Raw genomic sequence first — 25,280 nt, 5'->3', positions numbered from 1 at the left:
CGGCACAGCTGGGCAGAACTAGTAGTTTTGCTGTGGCAGCCTTAGTGCCATCCAACTGCTAACACAAGCCATGCAGAAACCTGCCCATCACTGCACTAACACGCACGAGGTTGCAGAGAAAGGTGTGTGAGGAACCCAGACGTGAGCCTTTCACTGCTTTCCCCCATTGTTTTAAAAAAAACCTTTCCTTAGAATCCTGTAAGCCTATGCAAGAAAGCATCTAGCACTCTCAAGGAAATAAACCCTCCATCCTTCACAGCCAGTAGCAGAGAAATGTGGTGAAGGGCGGCTGGGCTTCCCCAAGTGGACCTCCCTCCCCACTCTGCCCGTGGCCTTCTCAGGCACTGGAAGAAGGTCATGTCAGTCAACTTGGTCCATGTCGCTATGATGCTCTGCTCCTTGTTTGCTCCTGTCTCTACTCAGAGCTTCCCAAACGCCAAGATTATATCTTATTCATCTCTGAATCCCCAGCACAGTGTATAGAACCAAGCATTTGTAGGCCCTGAGTAAATATTTACTGAATAAATAAGTGAATTGGGTTTACAGGCTCAGCCATTGTTCCTGTGTGCAATGTGATGGTTTTAAAATATGTCCACAAATTCTTTGACACGTCTTTCTTCAAAAGGGAGAGCCTTATCCCCTCCCCTTGAATGTCAGTCAAACTTCGTGACTCATTGCAAATGAACAGAATGGGGTAGAACTGACGCTATGTGTCTTCTGAGATTAGGTCATAAAAAGAATGGCTGCTGCCTGGCTCTCATTCTCCTATATTGCTGGCTCTGGAGGAGCCAGAAGCCTTGTCATGAGGATATTCAAGCAGTCTGTGGTGAGGCCTAGGTGGAGAGGAACCAAGATTTCCTGCCAATGGCCAGCGCCAACCTCCCTGCCATGTGAGTAAGCCACCTTGCAAGTGGAGCTCCTAACCTCAGCCAAACCTCAGGTGACTGCGGCCTTACAACAGGCTCTGGGTCAGACCCACCCAAACGAGCCACTCCTAGATTCCTAACCCACAGAAACTGTGAGAGACAATGCTCATGGCTGTTAAAGCACTAAGTTTTAAAGCAATCTGTTATGAAGCAATAGATAATTAACTAACATAGCAACCTTGGTGGATTTTGGTGTTTTATAAGGGGGTTGAAAGGATTTTCTTAATGACAAAAAGTTAGTTTATAGTTACGTTGTGCTTATAACAAAAATTTTGTAATAAGGAGTCTTCTATAGAATACAACCATAAGATGAGTATTGATATGCAAATTTGAATATTCCATAGATCAAATTATGCTCCCTTAAATTTCACAACTATAGTCAATAAAATGTTGAGATATGAAATAGAAAAATACTATAATATACTCCTTTTTTGAGTTTTTTTGCTTTTAAAACCTATTTATTGCTTTAAAAAACTACAGCTTTTAAAAACTATATATGATATATTCATAGAAAAAGTCTAGAACAATATCCATCCTAATCTTAATAACTTTTTTCAAAATCTACATTATGTATATACTATTATTGTTCTATTTCCTAGCTTGAAAAAGAAAAACAAAACTTTTTAGGGTGGCAGCCATGTTGCATTTCCAGCCAACATCAAGCATAATGAGTGGCACATAGTAGGTGCTCAGTGGAAGTGCAATAGGGTGGGGTGCAGCGGCTCACATCTACAATCCCAGCACTTTCGAAGGCCAAGGTGAAAGGATCATTTAAGCTCAGGAGTTGGAGGCTGCAATGAGCTGTGATCACGCCACTGCACTCCAGCCTGGGTGACACAGGGAGAACCTGCCTCTAAAAAGAAACAAAAAGGGGAGTGGGGGAGGCAACTGATGTCTTTTAGATACAGATTCTGCCTACTGGACAGTAGTTCTATAATGGGATTCCAGGATAATGTAAGCCCAAAAAGCTCAATGATGTGAAAAGGTAGCAGTCAATTTTCACAGGAAATAGGCTACTAAGTATAGGAAATCATTTTTATGTTGTATTCTTAGGACATAGTAACCACTTTTCTCTTTGAAACTATTTTGAGTGATTTATTATAAATTTATAATGGCAGTTGTGAATACCTCTTGCTCTGTCTTTTTTTTTTTTTTGGCATGAGAACAGAGTCTGTTGATTGCCCTGATGCTTAAAATAGTTTCTAAGTGTCCTCATAATAGCATGTCACCTGTAAACAGGTTTCAAGCCAATGCAAATTAACAAATGGTGAACAGATGGACTAAGAACTGACTTTTGTCAAGAGAGAGTTAGCAACAAACACTTTTTGGCTCCAGTCTTATGGGACCATTAGAAAGTCTTTTACTTCTTGCCAAACATCTTGCCTCAGTAGACAATCCATGCAGGGAAAATGACAAGTTACAAGGCCCGTTAGACTTTAGAGAGCTGAAAGTTGAGATTTGCAGAATCACCATATCAACACACGAGAAACAACAGATAGAATAACAGCCGTTGAGAAGCGTTCTGCCAAATAGTAAAACCTCTGGCTTGCATCACTAAAAGCAGCTGTCCCAGTAGTGAGCTTCTTTTTGAAAAACATGGCCCCTGTGCGTGCAAGCAGCAGACACAAGCTACTTGTCGAGACTGGCTGGTTACGTTCCTCCTATCCTGGAAGCAAGTGTGAACTGTGAAGAACGCCTGAAAATCACGGAAGTGGTGGCAGCTAGAGAAAGGATCCCCAGAGCAGTCACCCCTTGGGATCCCGCCGGCTCTTCACTGGCCTTTCTCCTCCTCATTCGTCGAGCCTCTGCCTCACGTTGGCTCCTCGGGGAAGCCTTCTTTGATCACCCTATTTAAGCAGTATCCCCCGCTCCCATACTTTCCCCCACTCTGTAGTCCCTTCCTAGCACTAAGCATAACTACAAATTACGGCATTAATTTATTAATTTGTTGAGGGGTGCTTTCTTGGTCTCCTCCCGCCCTCGAAATGAAAAGCTTAACAAAGATGGGATAATGTCTGTCCTGCCCATGTTTATATCCCTAGGGCCTAGAAACATGCCTGACACATAGTAGGTACAATAAATATTTGCTAACCAAACAAAATGAGACCTTGAGCAAAGGTAAACAATCAAGTCATATATGCAAACACTCCCTTGGACTGGAAAAGAATGCTGTTTGTAACTGAGGATGTAAACAGAGGAAGGTACGTGAAGTGAGCAGGACAGGCGAGGGAATGCCTCTCAGGCGTCTGGCCCTCCCAGAGGAGTGTGCACACTGACAAAACAGGGACTGATGTGCCCACATTTCTCATTCCACATCATCGAGTGAGCCTTTGCACTCACCTACTAGGGATTCTAATCAAAAGGACCCAACAGGTTGAATGAACCAAGTGGATGAATCAAGTGTGGCATATTCAAAGGAAGACTACACTGCAACAGAAAAGGACAACTGGATGAATCTAACACATATGATGTTAAGTGAAAAAGAGCTCATACAAAAAAATGACACTGCATGATTCCACTTATATGAAGTTCAAGGACAGGCAATATTAACTGTTTAAAGAAGTCAGAATGGTGTTAAACTTGGGAAGGAGGGCAGCACGGGTATAGACAGAGAACAAAGAAGAGGAACCCTTATGGGATTCTGGAAGTGGTGGCTACATGGATGTACACAAGTGTGAGAAAATCATTAAACTGTATGCTCTGTGAAGCTTACTGTATCCGTTATCTTTCCTAATGGGAAAAAGAAGAGCACATATATTACTATTTTTAAACATGAACAAATGAACCTAGCATTTATTCTAATCTCAGCTCTAGCAGGTTCTCTAGGTGGACTGCAGCTTAACCAAAGGTGCTCCTCAGCTGTCTCATTTATAAAATAAGGATAACTGTACTCATATTCTACCACCTTTGGGAATGTGACAAGGAAACAAATAATAAGCCATGAGGTCTCTTAAAATCCTAGGTGGAAAAGTCACATACAAAATATGTAAAATAAACTGCATTATAGCTGTTTCACAAAGATCTATGCAAATTATGTTACCATCATGCTTGGTTTCTAATCCTAACAGATGCCCTTTTAAAAGAAAGAAATAATTCAGGGCCAGGTGTGGTAGCTTATACCTGTAATCCCAGCACTTTGGGAGGCCAAGGCAGGTGGATCACCTGAGGTCAGGAGTTCGAAACCAGCCTAGTCAACATAGTGAAACCCCATCTCTACTAAAAATACAAAAATTAGCTGGGCATGGTGGTGTGCATTTGCAATCCCAGCTACTTGGGAAGCCGAGACACGAGAATTGCTTGAACCTGACGGGGTAGAGGAGGGCAGAGGTTGCAGTGAGCCGAGATCATGCCACTGCACTCCAGCCTGGGTGAAAAAGCGAAACTCCGTCTCAAAAAAAGGAAGGGAGAGAGGGAGGGAATTCTGAAGAAAACAATAACTTTCCACTACCCCGAAACAAGTATAAAGTAAAGAAGTTCACCCAGTACTAAAGTAGTTTTTCAAACCCGTCACTCACTGAGGTGGTAGAACAAGAGTTGTGGGCTGAGCCTTTGGTCTACGTTTGGCAGATACTCCCATCTGATTAGCGGAGCGCTTCAACGACTGCTGATTCAAAAGTCCAGATGCTAGTCCTGCATGGTACTGCAACTGCAGAGAAAAACAAAACAAAAGGGAAAGAAAAATAGCATTTGGTAAAAGCAGGACAAATGGTATTAAACTAGCAATGCTTGATAATCTTATCCCCTTAGAACATTTTAAGTAACTTCAAATACAACTGCTCACATTCTGCTTCAAGGAATTTATCCATAAAAAGATAATCAAACAGGAAACGAAACAAGAACAAGACTGTTCATCATAGCATTACCTCATGATGAAAAACTGGAAGCAGTCAAAATGTCCAACAAATGACTGTGAAATTGATTAAAATAGAGAAAGAACTTCACAATATCATTTTGTTGAAAAGAAAAGAAGGTTCCATTGTAAACAGAGAGGCACTTAAAAAAATGTTCTCTAAAACGCTGACTGTATTTTTCAGTAGCAGAATTTGAGTGATTTTTACTTTATTTTTCACTACTATTCATATGCTTTTTGTAAATGGTTTTAAAGCCTATGTAATTTTTTAGTAAGAAAATCCAGAGGTTTTCCTTAGAGACAAAGTTAGTTCTGGGAAGTCTTGCTACCGTCGTATCTTGCTTATAATAAAAACCATAGAATTTGTAGTCTACTGCAGCACACCATGACCACAACATGGCTTATCATACATAGATTCAAACATACTATGAGTCTGCATTCAGAACCACTGAGCTATCTTTTAAATGGTTAAATTACAAATATCAATCATAAGAACAAGCTCATGAATATATCTTAGAACAATGTATACAAATGGATATAAGCTCATTGGAGAGAACAGAGTGGAAAAGCCAATTTCAAGTCCATGGACGTGCAACTGGAACAATGTCATGGAGGTAAAGCAGCAGCATGCTTTAAATGTGTCTGGTGCCAGCATCCTTTGCTTGATCCCTGGACAAACTGCTGAGCTTCGCGGTGACTTAGGATAGATAACTTTACTTCTCTATACTTCAATTTATTATTGGGAAAGACAAATGATACTGCCCAGTTCTAAACCAAACAAGACTTTGAATTATAATTTATGTAAAATATAATACACACATTTTAAGTGAACAGTTTAAGGAGTTTTGACAAATGTATATACCTCTATAACTACCACCCCAATCAAGATAAAGAAACTTTCCATCACCACAGAAAGCTCATTTGTGCCCTAACACAGTCAATCCCCTTAACATCTACCATCAGGAAATTCTGATTTAAAATATAACTCATCATTCTCACTCCTTGCTAAATGAAGCTTATAACCAATTTGACGTATGACAATAACTTTTAGCTTCCCTTTCTAATCCCATGCTTTTGTATTTTAGATCATAAGAGTTGTCATCAATATCACTATAATAAAATTATCCTTGAAAGGTATCCCAATTTTGAGCAGATGTAAATAAAAGATTCACATGTGAAAATGCCAAGCTAAGAACTTGGATAGAGACCATTTATAACATCCAATGTGTTCCTTCCTCTCTTCTCAAATTAAGAAAGGTCTTTCAAACATTTATTTAGAATTATCTAAACATACAAATAGTAATTCATTCTAAAGCTCTGAATCAATTTCTTCTCAAAACGCTCTTCCAAGGCACAGATTTTCTTTGCCGAGTCAGCTGCATTACAGCTCACAGTAATGAAACTGGCGACCACCATATAAAAGGGGCTGGGCCTTGGATGCAAAGGGCAATAACGTTCTGAAAAATAAACAGCCTCATCTAAAGCCACAGGGCCGCCTGCAAATAGAGAGCAGAGAAAACAAAACCAACTGAAATGATCTGCTGCTGGAACGTGGCTATAAAAACGAGGATATCCAGTGATCCAGTACGACTGTGTTTGGAGCATCCATACCGCTTTTTAAAAGGCTCTTGATTTACTTGGACGATTTGCTGTGGGAGCCTTACGGGTGCCCAACACAAGACAAACATACATCACATTCATAATAAATATGGAGCTCTTTTCAGGGTGGAAAAGGGGCGGGGGGATCATAATTTGGCTCTAACAACTCATCTTAGACCAATGAATTTTGCTCAACTGTTTTTTTCCTACAGATTTCTTAAATGGGAAATCAATGGAGGCAAGGGACAGTACAAGTTTGAAAGACAATGTTTCAAAATGTCAGCTACTTGGGTTTCGATCTTCCCTGCCAGAATTTGCAATGAGTGCAATATGCATGGGGCTTTACGAAATTACAGGGAAAGACAGCTTGGCAGGGGCCTCCTCCTGGCTCAAGGAATCGTCTCTTCTTTTGGCTCTCCTCCTTTGTATTTATTAGGGTCCATGCAAGCTCAGCCGTTCCAGCCCTGCTGACTCTTTGAGTGGAAGAGTCCTGCTAACTATGCAGAGTCACAGGGTGATTTTGCCCACCTGGCATCATTTTGATCATTTGCTCAAACAAACAAACAAAAAACCCAAAACAGCAGAAATGTATGCTAACTGCTATCTGTCTTTTAAAGGGTTCCTTTGAAACCTCAACCATCTTGGATGCTCTCAATGTACAGTGCACCTCTGACAGCACACATAGGTGGAAGGACGCTTCTTCCCCCAAAACAAAATCTGCCCTTGAGAGCTGACTCATAATGATTAAGCAGCACTTGTTAATCATATATATGTATCCCAGTTTCCAGGAACACGGCTCTGACTGTCAAGATCTATAGGGGCCCATTAAATATTTACTGAACCACCTTTATAATGGGAGAAAAGGTCAAAGTTAATAAAACTGACAGGCAGCTCCTGTCCAACTGGATTATACATTATTTAAGCACCAATACTCCATTCCATGGAACACAGTTTAGATCTGAAGAGGCTCTTGGAAAATGTTCACTCAGCCAATGGTTCTAAAACAGAAGAAGGGAGTTCAGAATGAATCTACAAATTAACATTAGAAACATATAACTCCCCAAAATACTGCCATCAGTTCTCAATTACAGGCTCTGTAATATTTTCTATAAAAATATATTTCAAGAAACATACTTATCTCCAAATGTCTGCAGCATGGAAACAACTCTATTTCAAAAAGCAACTTATTAAAAGTTCTAATGTGATTTTTCTATCGAAGATCGTTTCTCCACTAACCAGCAGGAATAAAAATGAAAGAAGGAGAGAAATGATCTATTCTTTTAACTTCCATATCTGACAGGTGCGGGGAATGGGAGTGTTGATGTGGTTGGTGAGTTGGAAGGGAAGGTTCGTGACTTACTGGTAAGTCACCGCTCCACAGGAACAGCCATTTCCGTGTTGCAGTGTTCTCTGAATTTTTTAGAGTATTTCTCTCAGTTACAATTTTGCTATCTATTAATTTCCACTTTCTATTTTCTATGAATGACCTGGGATTTTTCTATCAGTTCTCAACCTGAAGCCCTCTCTAACCAATTATATCTACTAATTACCTCTATACCTGAGAAAGTTTTAGCGATTAATAATGATCTGAGGAAAGACCAATTAAAATGAGGAAAACTTTGATTTACTGAGTCGTTTTAAAATAACGCTGTTTTAGTCATATTGAATACATAAGAGGCTCCAAGTTGTCAGGCAGGGTCCTGATGAAATGTAAGTGGGAGAGGAAGGGCCTCTGCAATCAGCAGCCTCTCTGGAAATGTGCTCCTGGGCTTTGCTACTACCACACTGGGTGACCTTCCGTATCTCCTGTCCCTCTCTAGAAAATATGCATGACATTTTCTCTGAGGACCCACCGAACTCTAAAATTTGATTCCTTTGTATTTCTAAAGGTAGAAAGGTATTTGACATGAAGGAATATCCCTGCAATATTAATACAAGAGACTTAACAAACCTTTTTCTGTTGGATAGCCAAGGTCTTTATAGAATCCTCTTTTGAAGAGTCCAAACTATTGGGAGTCAAAATTCAATTAGCTTTAAAATATGCTCAAATTACAAATAACATATACCAGAAGGAAATGATATAAAAGGCAATGATAAAAACAGGATTCAAACGCGGTTTCTTTTTTTTTTTTTTTTTTGAGACAGAGTCTCCCTCTGTCGCCCAGGCTGGAGTGCAGTGGCCGGATCTCGGCTCACTGCAAGCTCCGCCCTCCGGGTTTACGCCATTCTCCTGCCGCAGCCTCCCGAGTAGCTGGGACTACAGGTGCCCGCCACCTCGCCCGGCCAGTTTTTTTGTACTTTTTAGTAGAGACGGGGTTTCACTGTGTTAGCCAGGATGGTCTCGATCTCCTGACCTCGTGATCCGCCCGTCTCGGCCTCCCAAAGTGCTGGGATTACAGGCTTGAGCCACCGCGCCCGGCCTCAAACGCAAAGTTTCTGACTTAAATCTTGGGTTCAGGAAATGAGATGAGCAATGACCCCTCCCCCATTCACTCTCCACTTGCTTGATGTCTTCCGCAGTGTTCTGAACGCTTCTACCCGCCCCAAAATATCCATAGGTAAATGTTTTGCACTGGACCAAAGTTTGAAAAGAGAATAGAAGGAAACTCATCAAACCGATCATGTTCAATATACTAATTAAGCCAGTGGCATTCAATTAGGCCTAGTACTTAAAAGCTGAAGTGTATGCTGGAACTTCCCTGGGGTCCATGCTACAGCATCCCATCCTATGCAGCATTGCTCTACCCTTGCCATCTGGCCCGAATCCCACTTTAAGAGAACCTGACATTTGACAATCTCAAAACATATAAGCCAGATCAATCAAGATTTGATTCTTCTCACTATGAAAATCACTATTTCTTTCTCAAGATTCACCAAAGGCTTTTTTAAGGATGAAGGGGAAAAAAAGAGCTCTCCTGGCCATAAGTTATGATTGACTTTATTTTTTTAAAATAACTTTGCATATAATTACATATAAGGGCAAAGAACGGCACAGAACTAAGTTATAATAAATTCTGTCTGGCTTAGACCAGAGGACCCACAGGAGGGCAGAAGAGATCAAGGGGGTAGGGAGCCCCACCATCTCCTCTGCCAGTCACTCCAGGCCAATTTCCTTCTCCAAGCACAAAGCTCCTGTCTGTACTGGGAAATGCGCCCAGAAAAGGCAGCCTTGTGTTATTCCTGGGTCTGGGAGTGAAGCTGCCACCCAGGGAGTCTTATCTCTAGGGCACAGACCTTGTTATTGATGACTCTATTCTGTACAATGTCCAGGATAGTGCATTGAATACAGGTGATGCTAATGAATTTGTCAGCTAACAAGTAGACTGGCAGATTCGTGGGAATGCTGGTTTGGCTTGGCAATGCAACCAATCTAGAACAGACTGCTTCCATCTGACAGTCCTCTTATGGCTGGCCTCTTATGAAAGCAAATACACTGCTTTCTAGGTGCCCACTGTCATGACAGAACCACAAAAGAAACCTTTTTGCCTCTTATTCCAATTGCCCAAAAGTGGGTATGTTCACAGGCTTGAGTTCAGAAAAAGGGGTCCATAGGGACTGCCCCTGGATGACTTCAAATCACAGAATTTAACAATAGAGAAAAACCATAGCAGATGCCAATCTTCCCCCTACCCACAACCCCATTTCACAGGAGAGGAGATGCCAGCCTTAAAGAGGTCACTGACCCCAGGTCACATCATTCGCAGGAGGACGGTGGGCCATACAGGGTTTGCCTTAATAATGCTGTCCCGCGGGGACAGGTGTGCTGCATCTTTCTAACTGGAGATACTGACATTTATCTCCCCTTAGGCAACGGAACACAGCAATCCCTCCTGGACGGGAGCTGGCCCATGCCAAGGAGGCAGCCACATTCCTGTCACCGGCCTCTCCTGGCTCCTGCTTGTCATGATAGAACTCTTCACTCTGCCCTCCTGCAGGCGCTGAGATGTTGCATGCTTTTCCCTCCCACTGACTCCAGTCATGTGTTAGGTGGTGAGTTTGAAGAAGTTTTAAACTCTATTGTCTTCAAGTTTTAATATTCAGGGTTAAATACCTTAGAGAAAAGAAATCAAGAAACCATAGTTTCATCAGAAAATCTAAATTCCAGATGCACAGTGGCACGCTGAACCTTCCTAGCAGTTTTGATACGGCTCTGTCACAGAGCAGTTGTGCTTCTGTCTAATGGGTTTCCAGGAGATTCCACATGTATCCTCTGTTTCTACTGAAGAATTCTCTTTGCGAATGTATATTATATATAATGATAGCAAGAAAGTACACCCGTGCCACTTCCCCTCTAGATCACTGACCAAAACAGCCAGAGCTGGCTGACATAAGTGCACTGAAAATCCTTCCAATGTACAACAGAACACACCAAAGCCCACAGCCACAACCTGAGGACACATGACACCTGGAACAATCCACACCACATATACCTGGATCAAGTCACACCCCATACAGCTGGGATGTGTGTTGCAGCACTGGGAGGTAGGGTGCTAATCTGAGAGTCTCACACAGTCATGTTTCCCCAGACCATTAAGCTTTCAACTCGAACTAAGAACTGTGCAAAATCAGGAAACTTTGTCACCACTGTGAGTTGCAAGGACCTTTGCCCCTCATTACTGAAATATGTTTTGTTACCAGCTAATGAGAAAGAATCATGTATTACAATAGAGCTCTGGTTCTTCTTTTGAACGTAACTCTAAGCAAAAAACAGGCAAGCTCGTCTGGTATTATCTGTGCCAAGGAAAACAGCTACAGAAAAATACCATAAATCTAATTGTTTTGCTTGGGTTTTAATCTAAATATCAGATAATGATATTAGCTTCTTTCCTCCTTTTATCTCCTAATGCTTCTTTCAAATAGCCAATAGTTTAGAAAAAACACCTTAGACTTGAGCTTTTATGGGTAAATAATCTTTTTACTTGGTCAAAACAGCATCAGTAAACCATAAGAAGGAAGCCTTCAATTTACTTGCCTATTTGTTCTCTCCTGGAAGCTCGGTTTCAGCTCCTTCAATTACTAGGAAAGCAGGACAGCAAATCAGAGCTGCGCTTCCTGCTCCACTGTGGCATTATTTACATGCTAAATGCCATCTGAGTTTCTTTCTTCCCTACATATTAGTGCTCAAATGTCCAAACTTCAAAAGCTATCCAAGAAGTAAACAGAGACGATGGATAGCAGCCCTTTTCTCTCTTAAATATCTGTAATGGTTAGGGTTGTTTAGATGGTTCTATTGCAACTCCCCAGAATTTCCACCTTTATTAATAGGCCTTTCTCCACGACTGCTCCTGTTTATGCTACAGCTGTATGCATGTTACCATCCTTCAAAGATGCCAGTCTGACAGAAGGAGAATGACTCACATATCTGAATGAATTCACTAACAAAGCAAACTAAAATGTGGCTAACAATGGAAGAAACAAACATCATAGGGATTATTTGTAAAGGGAAAGAGAAAGACAACTGAAGAAGGGAAAAAATGGGAAGATAAGCAGCTAAGAAAAGACAGACAAGGGTATATAAAAATTGGTGTTTTCCTGTCTCCCAGGAGCCCCCTCTCTATTCACACCAGGCGCTCACCCCATCTGCCTTGCATGGTCTCAGAGACCAATGGACAGGGTCATAAAGATCACGTTGGAGAGTCCCCTGGTGTCAAGGGTTGAACGTTTTTGTCTCCCCAAAATTCTTCTGTTTCAATACACATTGGCCTAATTCCCAATGTGATGGTATTTGAAGCTGGATCCTTTGGGAGATAATCAGGTTTAGATAAGGCCATGAGGGTGATGCCCCCATGGTGGGATTAATGCCCTTAAAGAAGAGGAAGAGATCAGATTTCTCTCTCTCCACCATGAGAGGATATAGCAAGAAGGTGGCCATCTGCAAACCAGGAAGAGAGCCCTCACCAGACACCAAATCTGCCAGCACCTTGACCTTGGACTTTCCGGCCTTCTGAACTGGGAGAAATAAATGCTTGTTGTTTACCCCAGTCTATGGTATTTTATTACGCAGCCTAAATTAAGACACATGGCCACTTAAGGAGATGCAGGCCAAAAATATAAATAGGATCAACGCAAAATTTGACAACACAGTAATGAGAGCATCATAACAGATTATTGACAGGCCGTGACGATGAATGAGAATATGCCCTCTGAAGAGGGACAACATGGTGGGCTATCTTGTTTGCCCATGTTTCTATTGGAGGAAGAAGGCCATGTCAGATGCACCATCATGTTCTTGTCACCAGCTAAGGATGAACCACCCCAGAATCCTTATCCATTTGCATATTACACTTCTGGACTCAAGAAAAACAGATTGTGCATCTGATATTTCAGTTATTAACCAAAGACAGAAGTAACAGGGAAGAAAGACACATCTCAGGATTATCTTTATATTTCTACCAGAAATGTAGGACATTAGTTTTTAAACACATACTTAAGGCCTGAATCAAAAGTCTACAAAGTAAGGCTAGAATTATGACTGAGGTCCTAACAATGAAATTCTGTATTTAAATGTTACTCTGAGCAGTCTGCGCTTGACTTCCTAGTACAAAAATCAACATCAGTGAAATTTAAATATGGAATGCAAACATTTTACTAGTCACCAAAAGTCTCCAATTAGGCAGCTAGTGACGGGGGGCTGGTGTATTAGTCCATTTTCACACTGCTATAAAGATACTTCCAGAGACTGGGTAATTTATAAAGGAAAGAGGTTTAATTGACTCACAGTGCCACATGACTGGAGAGGCCTCAGGAAACTTACAATCATGGCAGAAGGCATAAGGGAAGCAAGGGCCTTCTTCACATGGCGGCAGGAGAAAGAAGCAAGCGAAGGAGGAACTTGCCAAACATAAAACCATCAGATCTCATGAGCACTCACGATCATGAGAACAGCATAGGGAAAACCGCCCCATGATCCAGTTGCCTCCCACCAGGTTCCTCCCTCAACACCCGGGGATTACAATTAGAGATGAGATTTGGGTGGGGACACAGAGCCAAACCATATCAGTTGGGAAAGGGCTCCTTGAGGTGTCTTATGCCTAGTAAAAGTTGAAATTGGCCGGGCGCGGTGGCTCACGCCTGTAATCCCAGCACTTTGGGAGGCCGAGGCGGGCGGATCACAAGGTCAGGAGATCGAGACCACAGTGAAACCCCGTCTCTACTAAAAATACAAAAAATTAGCCGGGCGCGGTGGCGGGCGCCTGTAGTCCCAGCTACTCAGGAGGCTGAGGCAGGAGAATGGCGTGAACCCAGGAGGCGGAGCTTGCAGTGAGCCGAGATCGTGCCACTGCACTCCAACCTGGGCGACAGCGTGAGACTCCGTCTCAAAAAAAAAAAAAAAAAAAAAAAGTTGAAATCAAATGCAATGCTACAGCCCTAACAGGCACTTAAGCATTTACTGACATACAATACTTTATTGGTTTTTCTACCCAAACATTCACAGGTGAGGCATGGGGGAAGAACGAAATATTCCCATATAAGAAATATGCCCCTGAATATTTCTCCTTCCCCTGCCCCAAAAGAAAACAGACGTTTTTCAACTAAACAATGAGTACAGTGAGAACTACCAATGGACATTTCAAGTTCTAAACACTGAATTCTAAGCATTAGTCACTCATTGCCAAGGTATCTAGTCAGTAAACTAATAAACCTGATTTTTTGAAAATTGCCAATCTATATATTTTATAAACTTCTTCTTTTATGGGTAGTGTGAAGAAGGGATGGCTTCTCAGAAAAGAAAAATGAGTTTCTGTGCACCTCCCAGTTCATTTAGATTTAGTTGGAGAGTTTATTTAGCTCTTCTTTATTCCAGTATCATGAAATGCCTGTTGCTGCTTTAAGCACCATTTTCATTATGGTCAGATGCAGCCCCATTAGTCTCCTCGGCTTTCCTCCATAAACCAATAGTCTGCTGGGAGACACCTGGCTACAAATCAGGGATTTGATCAGCCATCCCCCTACTTACTCCCTGCTTACTGGGGATATACAGTCAGAAGAGGCAAGGAAGAAGGATAGGCAGTGAAGAGAAAACTCAGATGGAAGGAGACAGGAAAATAGGGAGCCATATAATCACTGACTGGAAAAAGATATACGACAACGATGTCAGAAAAACAAAAAAGTATAGGAGTGGAAGTGAGACAGCTGCTTAGTTAGGAGGCATGCAAGAAGAGAAATCAGGAAACAGGAGAGAGCTCGTAAGAAGGAATTTTTTTTTTATTGATCATTTTAACAACTGCATTGTTCTTTTAGGAATAGGAAGAACAAGGCGTGGTAGCTCAGGACTATGAGGAGGCAACAGGTCCAAGGAGGCACCTGCTTTCCTTTGTACTTGGCCATGAAGCAGCAAAGGCTGACACTCTGGAGGCAGTGTGGCCCAATGCACAGAAGATGCAGCCTCGCAGAGAGATAGCCCTGAGTTCAAACCCCAGTCCAACATGAGTGATTCTGGGTGTTTTCCCTCCCTTCTGAGCCACTTTCTTTATCAGCTCAATAAGAAAAGGCAACGTTCAATCTCGTAAGGAGAGCGCTGTTTTTGTGTTTATTGGGAACACTCCCCTGAGGCAGGCTTTAAAAGTGCCTTTTCCCTATCTCACAACAAACCCATGGAGGGCAGTATCGTCAGCCTCCTTTTACAGATGACGAATGGTTGTTGTTGGAGTTAGGCGGTATAATGTGTGCAAAAGCCTTAAGCATACTGCTCAGTACACTGCAAACAGGCAAAGAAAGAGCTGTTCTTGTGATTTTCACAAGTGACCATACCTAGAAATTCGCTTCCTCCAATAACACCAGGAATGACGGAATTTTCACAAAATTGATTAGAATGATCACCTTTTACATCAAATCCTGTCACCCTAAGCATGTCAGATAATAAATTGATAAATGTAATGAGAAAAAAGGAAAAATGTATCCACTAGGTCATTCTAAATGAGTAGCTATATTGAGAAGGAAACCCAACTCAGAATTCTTCTCATACAACTGAAGAAGACAATCTATTACAAGATGATGCCTCTTGGTCAAATCCTAAGGACAATTGTATAAGGCCTGCAGAAACAAGGTGAGCACTCTAATTGAAAGGCAATCCCGAGGATTAGTTGGGCAGCTCCTTCTAATATACTGTAGAGATTGTTCTTTTTAATCTACACACAACCTAAATGCCCAGAAAGTTGACTCAACCTTGATGCATGAAACAATCAGGTTAAGGAGTGCTTCTTATGCATCTATCTAAGAATTCGGTACTAGAAGATCAAAGTTTCTCCCCAGACTCCCACAGCACTCTTTGTAGGACTGCTAAAGGATTTCTGTCGGTCTGTTCAAGTTCTGATTGTGATTATCTACACACAGGAACTATGAGAAAAGGTAATGCGGGTGGAAGCCTGTGTGTCAGGATTTTCCCATATAAATACAGGACAATGGTTTTTCCCCTTGGAAAAAAAAAAAAAGGCAAAGTCATACATTAACAACGGGCATGTTTTTGGTTTAAAACAAACAGATTAGAGTGAATTTTTTTTTTTTTTGAGACGGAGTTTCGTTCTAGTTGCCCAGGCTGGAGTGTAATGGCGCGATCTCGTCTCACGGCAACCTCCGCCTCCTGGGTTTTCAAGAGATTCTCCTGCCTCAGTCTTGCGAGTTGCTGGGATTACAGGCATGCGCCACCATGCCCGGCTAATTTTGTATTTTTAGTAGAGACAGGGTTTCTCCTTGTTAGTAAGGCTGGTCTCGAACTCCGAACCTCAGGTGATCTGCCCGCCTCGACCTCTCAAAGTGTTGGGATTACAGGTGTGAGCCACTGCGCCCAGCCCAGAGTAAATTTTCTACTGATCAACAAGACCTAGGTAGAGAAAGAGTTCTACTACTCTTAATCTAATTAAGAATGTGGGTTCATAGTCAACCATCTGGATATACAGCAGAGGCCCTCTCCTGAACCAACTCTATGACCTTGGGAGAGTTCTTCAATTTTCTGAAGCCTTTGCTCTCTTCTACTGTTGGGGATAACACTGCTACTCAATACTATTTGATTACTCTAGAAACAATCTCAGGTTTCACTGAGCAAAAATACATTCTGGTTCTTGGAGTTAGTGAGGGTTAAGAACATGAAAAGGGCCAAGCAAAGTGGCTGGCACAAGCACACATTCAATAAACATTATTATGATTAGTGTTAATAGGCTGAGATTGTTGAGCCATTAACACTTAAGCTAAGTCTTAGGAGTGACTGTGCCAATAACTGGAAGAACTTGCGTCTGATGAAAAAAGCCTTAGGGAAGATAGACAAGTCAAAAACAAGTCTGTTCCTGGTGGATTTGGGGAAGGGGAGTTCACAGGGATGGCTGAGCCATAAGAGAGTTGAGTCCAACACGAGAAGGGCTACTCCAATGTGCATGTTCCCTACTCTAACTCCAATGATGCTCAGCAGCCTTACTCAAACTTTCCAAAATCTGCTGTGAAGAACAAGCCGAGCAACCAAAGTGAGGAGCAGCAGCAGCCAGCTGGGAATGTCCAAGAAGGAATATTCACACGTCCATCACCAACCATGTCCATCCAGAGGAAGAGCCCAGATAGGGAAAGTAGCCTGCTTTGGGACCAGGAGTGAGAAAATAAGAACAGGCAACTTGTGCGACATCTCATGTGTCCTCTTGGTCCCCAATACCCAAGAAATAGGCTGCCTTTCCCTTTAAGTACCTGGCATGCAGAGAGTGGTGAAGAACTGAAATTGCTCAAGCCACACCAGAAGCCTTTCTGAAACACCTTTCCCAGGGCTGACCAATGTACATGATAGTGTGGGGGTTTCTGTGTAAATACTTTACTCTTTTCCCAAAGTGTATGCCACAAGACTGCCAGAACTGTCTCTAAAACCCCATTTTAGAAGCCTCCCTGCCTAGCATAAGGGTCTACGTGAGCATTCAATAAAAATGTGCTGAGAATGGGATGGCCTGATGGATGCAGAGCACAGTGCTGCACATGAATGGACATACAAAGAAACGCTCTGCTTTTAGAAGGTCAAGATCTGCCTAGAATGTAAGCCCCGTAGGAGTAGATACCTCCCCTAGTCCTCACAGCTACATCCCCAGTGTCCGGAACAGTGCTTGGCCTATCAACAAAAAAAAAATAACATCAGCTAATGTGTATACAGGACTATGAACCAGGTGCTATTCTAATTCATTTAATTAATCTGTACAACCACCCTGTGAGGCAGGTACTATTAGTATCATCTCTGTTTCACAAATGAGAAAACTGAGGCACAGACGTTAAGTGGCAGGGTCAGGACTGGTATCCGGAGAGCCTGGCTCTGGGGCCCCTGCTATGTAACCACTACACTCAACTGCCTCTCCAGGACTTAGCATGCTCTCAGTAAGTATTTTTAAAATAAATGAGTAAATGAATTCATTAGCTGGCAGGAGATAGCCAGAGGGGATGTAAGTAAACTTCAAAGTATGGTAGATATTTGAATTCTGAATCAACGGAGTGAGGATGATGGGTATCTAATGACTCCTCTTATTATCCAGTTAGGTCTGCAGGTTACTACGAGCACAGTTGTGCTCTGGTTGCCCAGTTAGTAAGGGTCTGCTCTGTGGGAAAGAAGAAACCACAGGAGCCGTATTCACAAACAGGCCTCTTAAGAGACCGGAACGCAGCCCACCGCAGCCCAACTGCTCCAGCAGCTTCCGGCCATTTGTCCTACTCAGCTTCTGGGATTTGGATTCTTCTGGGCTGCTTCTTCCAACTCCACCACAATCAACGTCTCCTGACTCGCCTCTGCTCTCTCCTGGGACTCTGCCTGCTGCCGCCTGAGCAGGCACACTCGTGTGCACACACCTTTTCACCCACTCATTGCCTTCTGATGTTTCACACCCAGAACAGAGGATGGGCCAAGAATCTGCCAGTACACAGCCATAATTCCCTTGCACAGTATAAAATGTATAAACAGTTCTGAACATCTAAAGCCTTCTCGTCGATGTAGGTGCCAAAACTCATGTGGCAGCAACACCTGCCATGAACTGATGTGAGTCTATTGAAATCTTCATTTATCTCACTTAGTGTGAACAGTCACACATTTTGCTGCACAGAATTTGATTACACTGCACTGCCCCAGACCCTGCTGGAGAAATTAATGGTATAGGAGCCATGCTACCATTCTATAATATAAAATGTTATAAAATCCAAAACACACTCAGATGCCCAAAGCTTTGATAAGGAGCTGTGAATCTGTGCCAGGCCGTGGAGGGTGAGTGTGCTGGGCACAGCACCCATGCTGGCTGGGACCTCATCAACTGCTGGCAGTCACTGGCCTAGGTGCCCGTCTCTGATCTGAGCAACCACAGCCACAGTAGAGTCAGAGGGCACACACACACAGCAGGACAACCTATGTGCTCTGGCCCCACCTCCTCCTTCCACCTGCCTCACCAGCATTCCACCACCCTGGCTGGCTTCCTTTCTGTTCTTGTTTTGAGGCCTCTTGCACTAGCTGTCCCCTCTACCTGGAATGCTCTTCACTCTGATCTTTGCATACCTGACTTCTTGTTGTACAAGTCTCAACTTGAACTTTACCTTCTCAGAGAGTCTTTTCTGGCCACCTAAAGGAGCTGGCAGGTGCTTTCTATCACAGCAGTTTTATCTTAATCACAGTAGTAAAGCCAGCGAGGTATTACATACATATCGTTTGTTTGTTTAGTTTCTACTTCTCCCACTCACCCTCTCCCTATCTCCCATACTTTAGAATATAAGCTCCAATAGGACAGAGACTTCTTAGTCATGACTGTAGCTGCAACATCTACGACAGTGCTTGGCACATAGTCGTGGCTGAATGAACAAATAGATTAAAAAAAAAAAAATCCAAAGAGGCCTGTAGGCATTGCATAACTGCACAGCCAGACCTATATACCCTGCCTACACAAATGACAAGTCCCGATGCTCCCAAGTAATATGGAATTTTTACATCTTCTTTGGACTTCATATAGTAGACAATTGGGGGAGGGGTGTCACTGGAGATAGGGGAGTGGTATATAATCAAGGACATTATAGCCTTCAAATCATTTTCAAAGGATAGCCAGAGATCATCTGCAATAGAATCATCTACAGAGTGTTTGCCAAAAGTGCAGATTCCAGGGGCCCACCTCCAATCTGTGAGATCAGAACTTCTACTAAGGAACCCAGGAATTCACACCGTTAACAGGCACTCCCAGGCAGCTCCGAGACATGCTAAAATCTGAGTACAGAATTAACATTTGCAGATTCACCGGTAGCTTCAGGAGGTCAGTCTCTTGAGACCTGGAAGCCATCAGAGATATGCCACGGAGAAAGAAGCCTCAGACAAGTCACGGTCAACTAAGAGAAGGACACAGCTCTTGCTGGTTCACCAGAAAGATTCAGCACTATACTTCCAGCATTGAGAGGATTCCTTCTTTCTAACTCCTATCAAAAATCTGGCCATTTCACGCATGTATTGTTGAAGAGTCAGGGAGGGAGGAGGATAGGAACAAATAGTAGAGATTGAAAGCTTTTAGAATTCTGAAACCCTACTCTAGTACCAAGTTACTTGATTAAGCAAATACAGAACATGCATTGCACAAGTCTTCAAATAGTTAAATTTTCAATCTTTATAAAAAAGAAAATCCATCAAATTTGATTGATAAGTATACTTTTTAAAACTAAGAGTAAAAAAGTAAAGATTGGCAACATTTTTTTGCCATATAATTTGCTTTCTTTGCCTTTTTCCACAGCACTGCACATAAATCAAAGAAATGTTAAAGAGGCCCATATATCACCAACTGGCATTTCAAAACTATTTACAAAGTCTTTAACAGACACAGGACAGAGTATGAAAAACCATGGCCAGGGAGGCTAAAATGAAAGGGAGAAAATTAACTCAAACACTGACAGAGAGTTAATTAAGTTTACAAATAACTCTCCAATGAGCAAATTATGATATTTAATAAGAGTGGCCTCGGTGAAGCGAGGTTACAAAACATGGAAGGAGGTGGGGAGGAAGACAAGCCAAGAGTTTTCCAAGCAAGAATAATGTATATTTGAACAAGCTGGCTTTCTATGATTAAGCACAGAAATCTGGGAACAAGGCAGGGGAAATGATGTTTTAATAAAGTCTGAAATAGGCCTGTGAGCTGCATTTTGTATTACCCTTGCAAACAAAAGTGTCAGGGTGCGGGAGGTGGGGGAGCTGGTGCAGAGTATGGTCCAAAAATTGCAAATCAAGGTACACAGGTTATGGCACGTGAACTGCTGCTAGAGTGGCAGGAGGTAGAAAAGGGTGGAGTGACATGGGCTGGCTGTGCTTCCCATACAGAAAATGTGAGGATTTCCCAAAGGCAGAAGACAACAAACTGGCGACTTATGTCCTGGTTTTCAAAGACAGGGAGGGATGTGAAAAGGTGTTACCGGTCCATCTGTTGGAGGAGGCACAAGCCTGACCAGTGTTAGGGGATTCGGGCCTCTGCCCTGTCTTCAGCGGAGTGTGCACTGGTGCCAGAGCCACATGGTCTCAAAGACAGCGGCGCCCCTCATGACAGTGCTGCCTGGCTCTCCGTGGCCCTGACCCAAGGGAGTGGCTCTAAGTCTAGTGGAGTCTCTGCTTCTCTGAAAAATTCAGCTTCTAACACTGCCATCAAACACCAGGTACTCTTGCCCTCAACTATTCCACTCTAGAAAAGCTAACTGCTGGGAGCCAAAATCGTAAGAGCACCGCTGAGAAAGAGGTTTTTAAAACCAGCGTGCACCTAAAAGAGGGGAAGAAAGGCCAGTCCTTTCTTTTCAGGAGCTTCGTGTTTTATCATTTCTCCCTCCCGCTACGTGATGAAATACTAGCATCCGACGGATCTTCTTAGAAAGCATACTAGAGACCCAGAGACATTATTACTCTATTTCAAAGTAGCAATGTGCTTGTCTGCACACATTTCTTAGAATCATGTGATGAAAAAAAGACCCTTCATGAAAAATATAGGCCCATTAAATCAAAATGTGCTTTTGAAATTCAAAGACGCTGTAGACCTATGTGTAAAACAAAGCAAAACGTATCAAAAACAGAAGCCAGAGACCTTCCTGTTGAACATGGCAGAATGAAGTCATGTTCACCTGCATTCTCTCCCCAAACCACTAAAATGACAGCAAATGAATAAACTCACGGTATGAGCCTACAAGGACAAAGAGAAGAGGAGACAGCAATAGAAAGAGAGGTCAACTACATTTCAGAAGACAGGAAGTAAGTGGACCAGCATTACCTTTGCAGAATGAAGTACACTAAACACCTACCCTGAACAGAAGGGAAGGCTGGGAGGGTGGGAGAAGTCTATTTTTAAACAGCAAGCTGAACTGCACTGCAGAATTTCCAAAGACTGAGGAACTGGGGGCACTCAGTGGCCTGGAAGGCCAGGGGTCAAGTAGGCATAAAACAGGTAGACTGGTTAAATCTTTCTTGAACACCCAGATCCCTGTTCCATCAGAAGCCAGGTGGTGTCCTCTCTAGAGAGGCTGTCCTAGAGGCTCAGGGTTTAGGGACAGCTGAAGACAGGGGGATAAATCTGCACACTAAATGGTGAGCTACTCTCTACTTCAGCATTCACCAAAAGAAATAGCAATCACGGTATCCTACATGTCTCCACCATAAAAAATATTTCATAGTCATAATAATGTAAAAACCAAGTATCAATTAAAGCAATGCAATGGGAAGATGGTGGTCTATGAAAGTCAAATCTTCATCTTCCATGGCAGAGGCAAGAGATAACATCTAAAACAGCAGTCTAAGCAGCTTATTTAGGAAAATGTGGGCAAGTATCCAAGGAAAGAGCTAAAAGAGTTAACAGCAGCCAGGCGAGGTGGAGTGCACCTGAGTCCCAGCTATTCGAGAGGTTGAAGTGGGAGATCACTTGAGCCCAGGAGTTATGAGTCCAGCCTGACCCCTCCTCTAAAACAAATAAACGATAAAATAAAGAGTTAAAAGGAGCTGCCTCTGAAGAGTGGCATAGCATAGTTGGGCAAGACCAACACATCTGGTATAAATCTTGTAGTATTACTTATTTGCCTTTTAAACTACATGCTTGAATTCCTTGGATGAAAATAAAAACTATACCGGGGGAGAGGGGGCAGAAAGAGCCTCAAAGTTAAACAGATCCTGAAAACGGAAGCCCCTACACACTACAAAATGTGCTTCATCACCTGGGGACTATTAGTTTACTAGAGTAACACTTAATTTTATTTCACGTTTTACTGCCACAGTTAAAGGTTTTTACAATAGCAGATGCCTTCCCTCCCACACATCAATTAATTTGCAAATTCACTCAGGTTGTAGAAATAATGAGGTGTGGAGAGAGCTTGTTCCACTGGCGAGCACTGCCATCAGAAGGTGGATGTGGTAGGCGAGGCGCGAAGCTTGGCCGCTGCTAGCTGCGTGCCATGGGAGCCTGGGCATGGGGGATGGCTCTGCCACAAGCCCACGGGCCGAGCCCACCTTGGCTGCAAATAAAGATAAAGAACGTAATGCTCACCACTTTGAAAGCTGAAAAACCATGGAAAAAGTAGACAAGAAGGCATGTTAAGTCTCATGAAATAAAATCATGTTTTTTAGGCTCCTTTTTGTAGGTTCTTCTTTGGTGTTTACCGAGTAAGTGAACTTTCTGAAAAGAAATGATGTGGCACTCTGAATGCAACTTTTGGTCTGTACTTTGGCAAAACCACCTATCAAGCCCACACATTCGATTTTTTTTTTTCTTCTTTCTGAAAGAGCTGAACTGAAGTAACCAATGTTGTTTCAAAACACAGGGGTTGAAAATAGTTACACAGTTTCTGCTCTGCCAAAGAACTGTCTCTTTTCTCATTTTCACTTAAATCTTGTTCTTTAATGACCTAAATGATAAGAGGAACAAGAAGACACTCTTTCATTTGCACCTAAGCAAATACGATTTTGTAACAGAATGTGTTCCCAAATGGAGCTCTTAACTAACTTGAGGGGTTACAGGTCCCAGGAGGCAGAGCCGGTCAGGAGGGAATGCAGAACGCCACCCATCACCGGGGCCCACTTCCCACTTCCGCTGGCTTTAGGTGATGGCTCTTGTCACCTAGCCACTCTCTTGGCCTCCTCTGCCCCTCCTCTCACAACCCTGTGCCCAAGCCACTCTTTTCATGGGGAGCACCTAGTCCCACACTCCACACTAAGCCTCTCTCTAGTTCTATAATAAATTGTCTGAGTGTGAATAAGCATTTCAAAAGGCTTCCTGCTTTGAGAATTCACCTTTCCAACAAATTAAATAGGTGTCTACAACAGCCTGACATGTAGCTACATTTTTTCTTAACCACAATGGGTCTGAACCAGAAGTAAAATATCACTTAAACATTTTTCCTTCCCCACCAGCTAAAAGCAGTCCCATGCATGCTGTTTGTGTCTCTGAACATATCACTCTATTAAGAATGCCTGTCATAGTCTCTGGATTTTGAGGACAATAATTTTCTTTACACGATTATGAAGGCAATCCAAAGTTCCCCTGACATTTTCTGACCTGGCATTGTCTGTAAAGGGCACAGGTTAACAATGTTTAAGAAAAGATCACATACCATATATAAATCACGAAGCTTCCTGGGATATTGTATGGTCCAAGGCTTTGGATTCAATACCATATTACCAAGAAAGAAACTGCTTTTCTTTTCACTTACACTCCATACTGGGCTCAAAAAGCACCATTAAAATGCCAACAAAGGCATTTTTGGATCTACAATCATTTGACATTTTTTTCTAAGAAAATTTAAATTTGAAAAACTTTGGTAAATTTAGAGTCCTGTGAAGTACCACCCGCCTCCCCTTTCACTCCCCTAAAAAGGGCAAGAAAATTCATCATCAAAGGTTACCTCTCCATCGAATGTCATCAGAGTGTGGCATTTCAGCACATACATTTGTGTACATAAACTTCCAACTGTTCTGAGATCTCTGCCATTATTGGCCTTGCTGGATGAGTTAATGACGGAATGCCGCCTTCCTAAACTCCGGTTTGGATCTGGGCTTTTTGTTTTGGTTTTTGTCAGTGTAACTTAGATCTCTGGTGTTCTGTGTGTCTCCAGATTCTATTTGGCATAAAGGCAAAAGGAAGCCACTTTCTTTCCTTTCTCCACCTCCCTAACCCAAGAATCCAAGGACGTTCATAACTTGGTTATTAAAAATACACTATTTGTATTTTGAAAGTTCAACCATAATGCATTCCCTGCTTTAAAAATTTTATAGTATCTACACTTTCAATTTGAGATTTTTCATTCATGCTAGGTGAGCCTCTTATGTTCTGTATTAAATGCAAGGCATGTGTGATCAGTACTATTAATAATATAACAGTGCCAATCTCAGAAGCGGCAACACAGCACCAATACAGCCCCGTATGAATAGATGAGGAGTCATGAGTACTGCTGCAATCTTTATTAAACACATGGGAATAAAGAATGCGGCTTATGGCTCTCCCCCTCCCCCAGCTCAAGAATCAAGACGAACTTTTCCTCTCTTCCCCAAAGGCGTAACATAATATATCATTAGTTCTCATAAATATAAACAGATCTGAAGCAGAAAACAAGGGATTACCTTTATTAGATTCAAGGGAGCAAAGAAAGAGGAGTTTAAAAGTGTCCTGGACAAATCAAGATCATAAATTCATCAAAGTACGTCAGACTCAAGGACTGAAGGTCACTAAAGTCACCTATTATCACAACAAGACAAAATCTGGTTCTCACCTCCCCAAGAACTACAACCCTAACTAAGCCTGCCCTTTGCTTTGGTGCCCTTGCAGCACTCTGTCCAAGGGCAAAGGGCAACTTAAGAAATGTTCTGGAAAGATGTCTGCAGAAGAATCACAAGGTACATCTCACTTTTAGGTCGAAAGGTAGCTAGAACTGAGCACGCGATGGAGAAGGGAACCTCAGCGTGACAGCTTGGGTTT

The 25,280-nt window shown here is 42.4% G+C and overlaps 1 protein-coding gene across 2 annotated transcripts in view; it reads right to left on the bottom strand.

Moving 5' to 3' along the window:
• The window catches only part of MED27 (mediator complex subunit 27), a 443,188-nt gene that overhangs the window by 146,132 nt on the left and 271,776 nt on the right, over positions 1-25,280 (bottom strand). For both annotated transcript variants that reach the window (XM_050760248.1, XM_050760249.1), the window contains one exon: positions 4,442-4,572. In XM_050760248.1, coding sequence (XP_050616205.1) covers positions 4,442-4,572 — 131 coding nt within the window. The remainder of the gene's footprint in view (positions 1-4,441; positions 4,573-25,280) is intronic.

The sequence above is a fragment of the Macaca thibetana genome, chromosome 15, assembly GCF_024542745.1.
Source record: "Macaca thibetana thibetana isolate TM-01 chromosome 15, ASM2454274v1, whole genome shotgun sequence".
Taxonomy (NCBI): domain Eukaryota; kingdom Metazoa; phylum Chordata; class Mammalia; order Primates; family Cercopithecidae; genus Macaca; species Macaca thibetana.
Note: the sequence above shows the minus strand (reverse complement) of the source record. Positions and strands in the feature narration are given on the sequence as shown.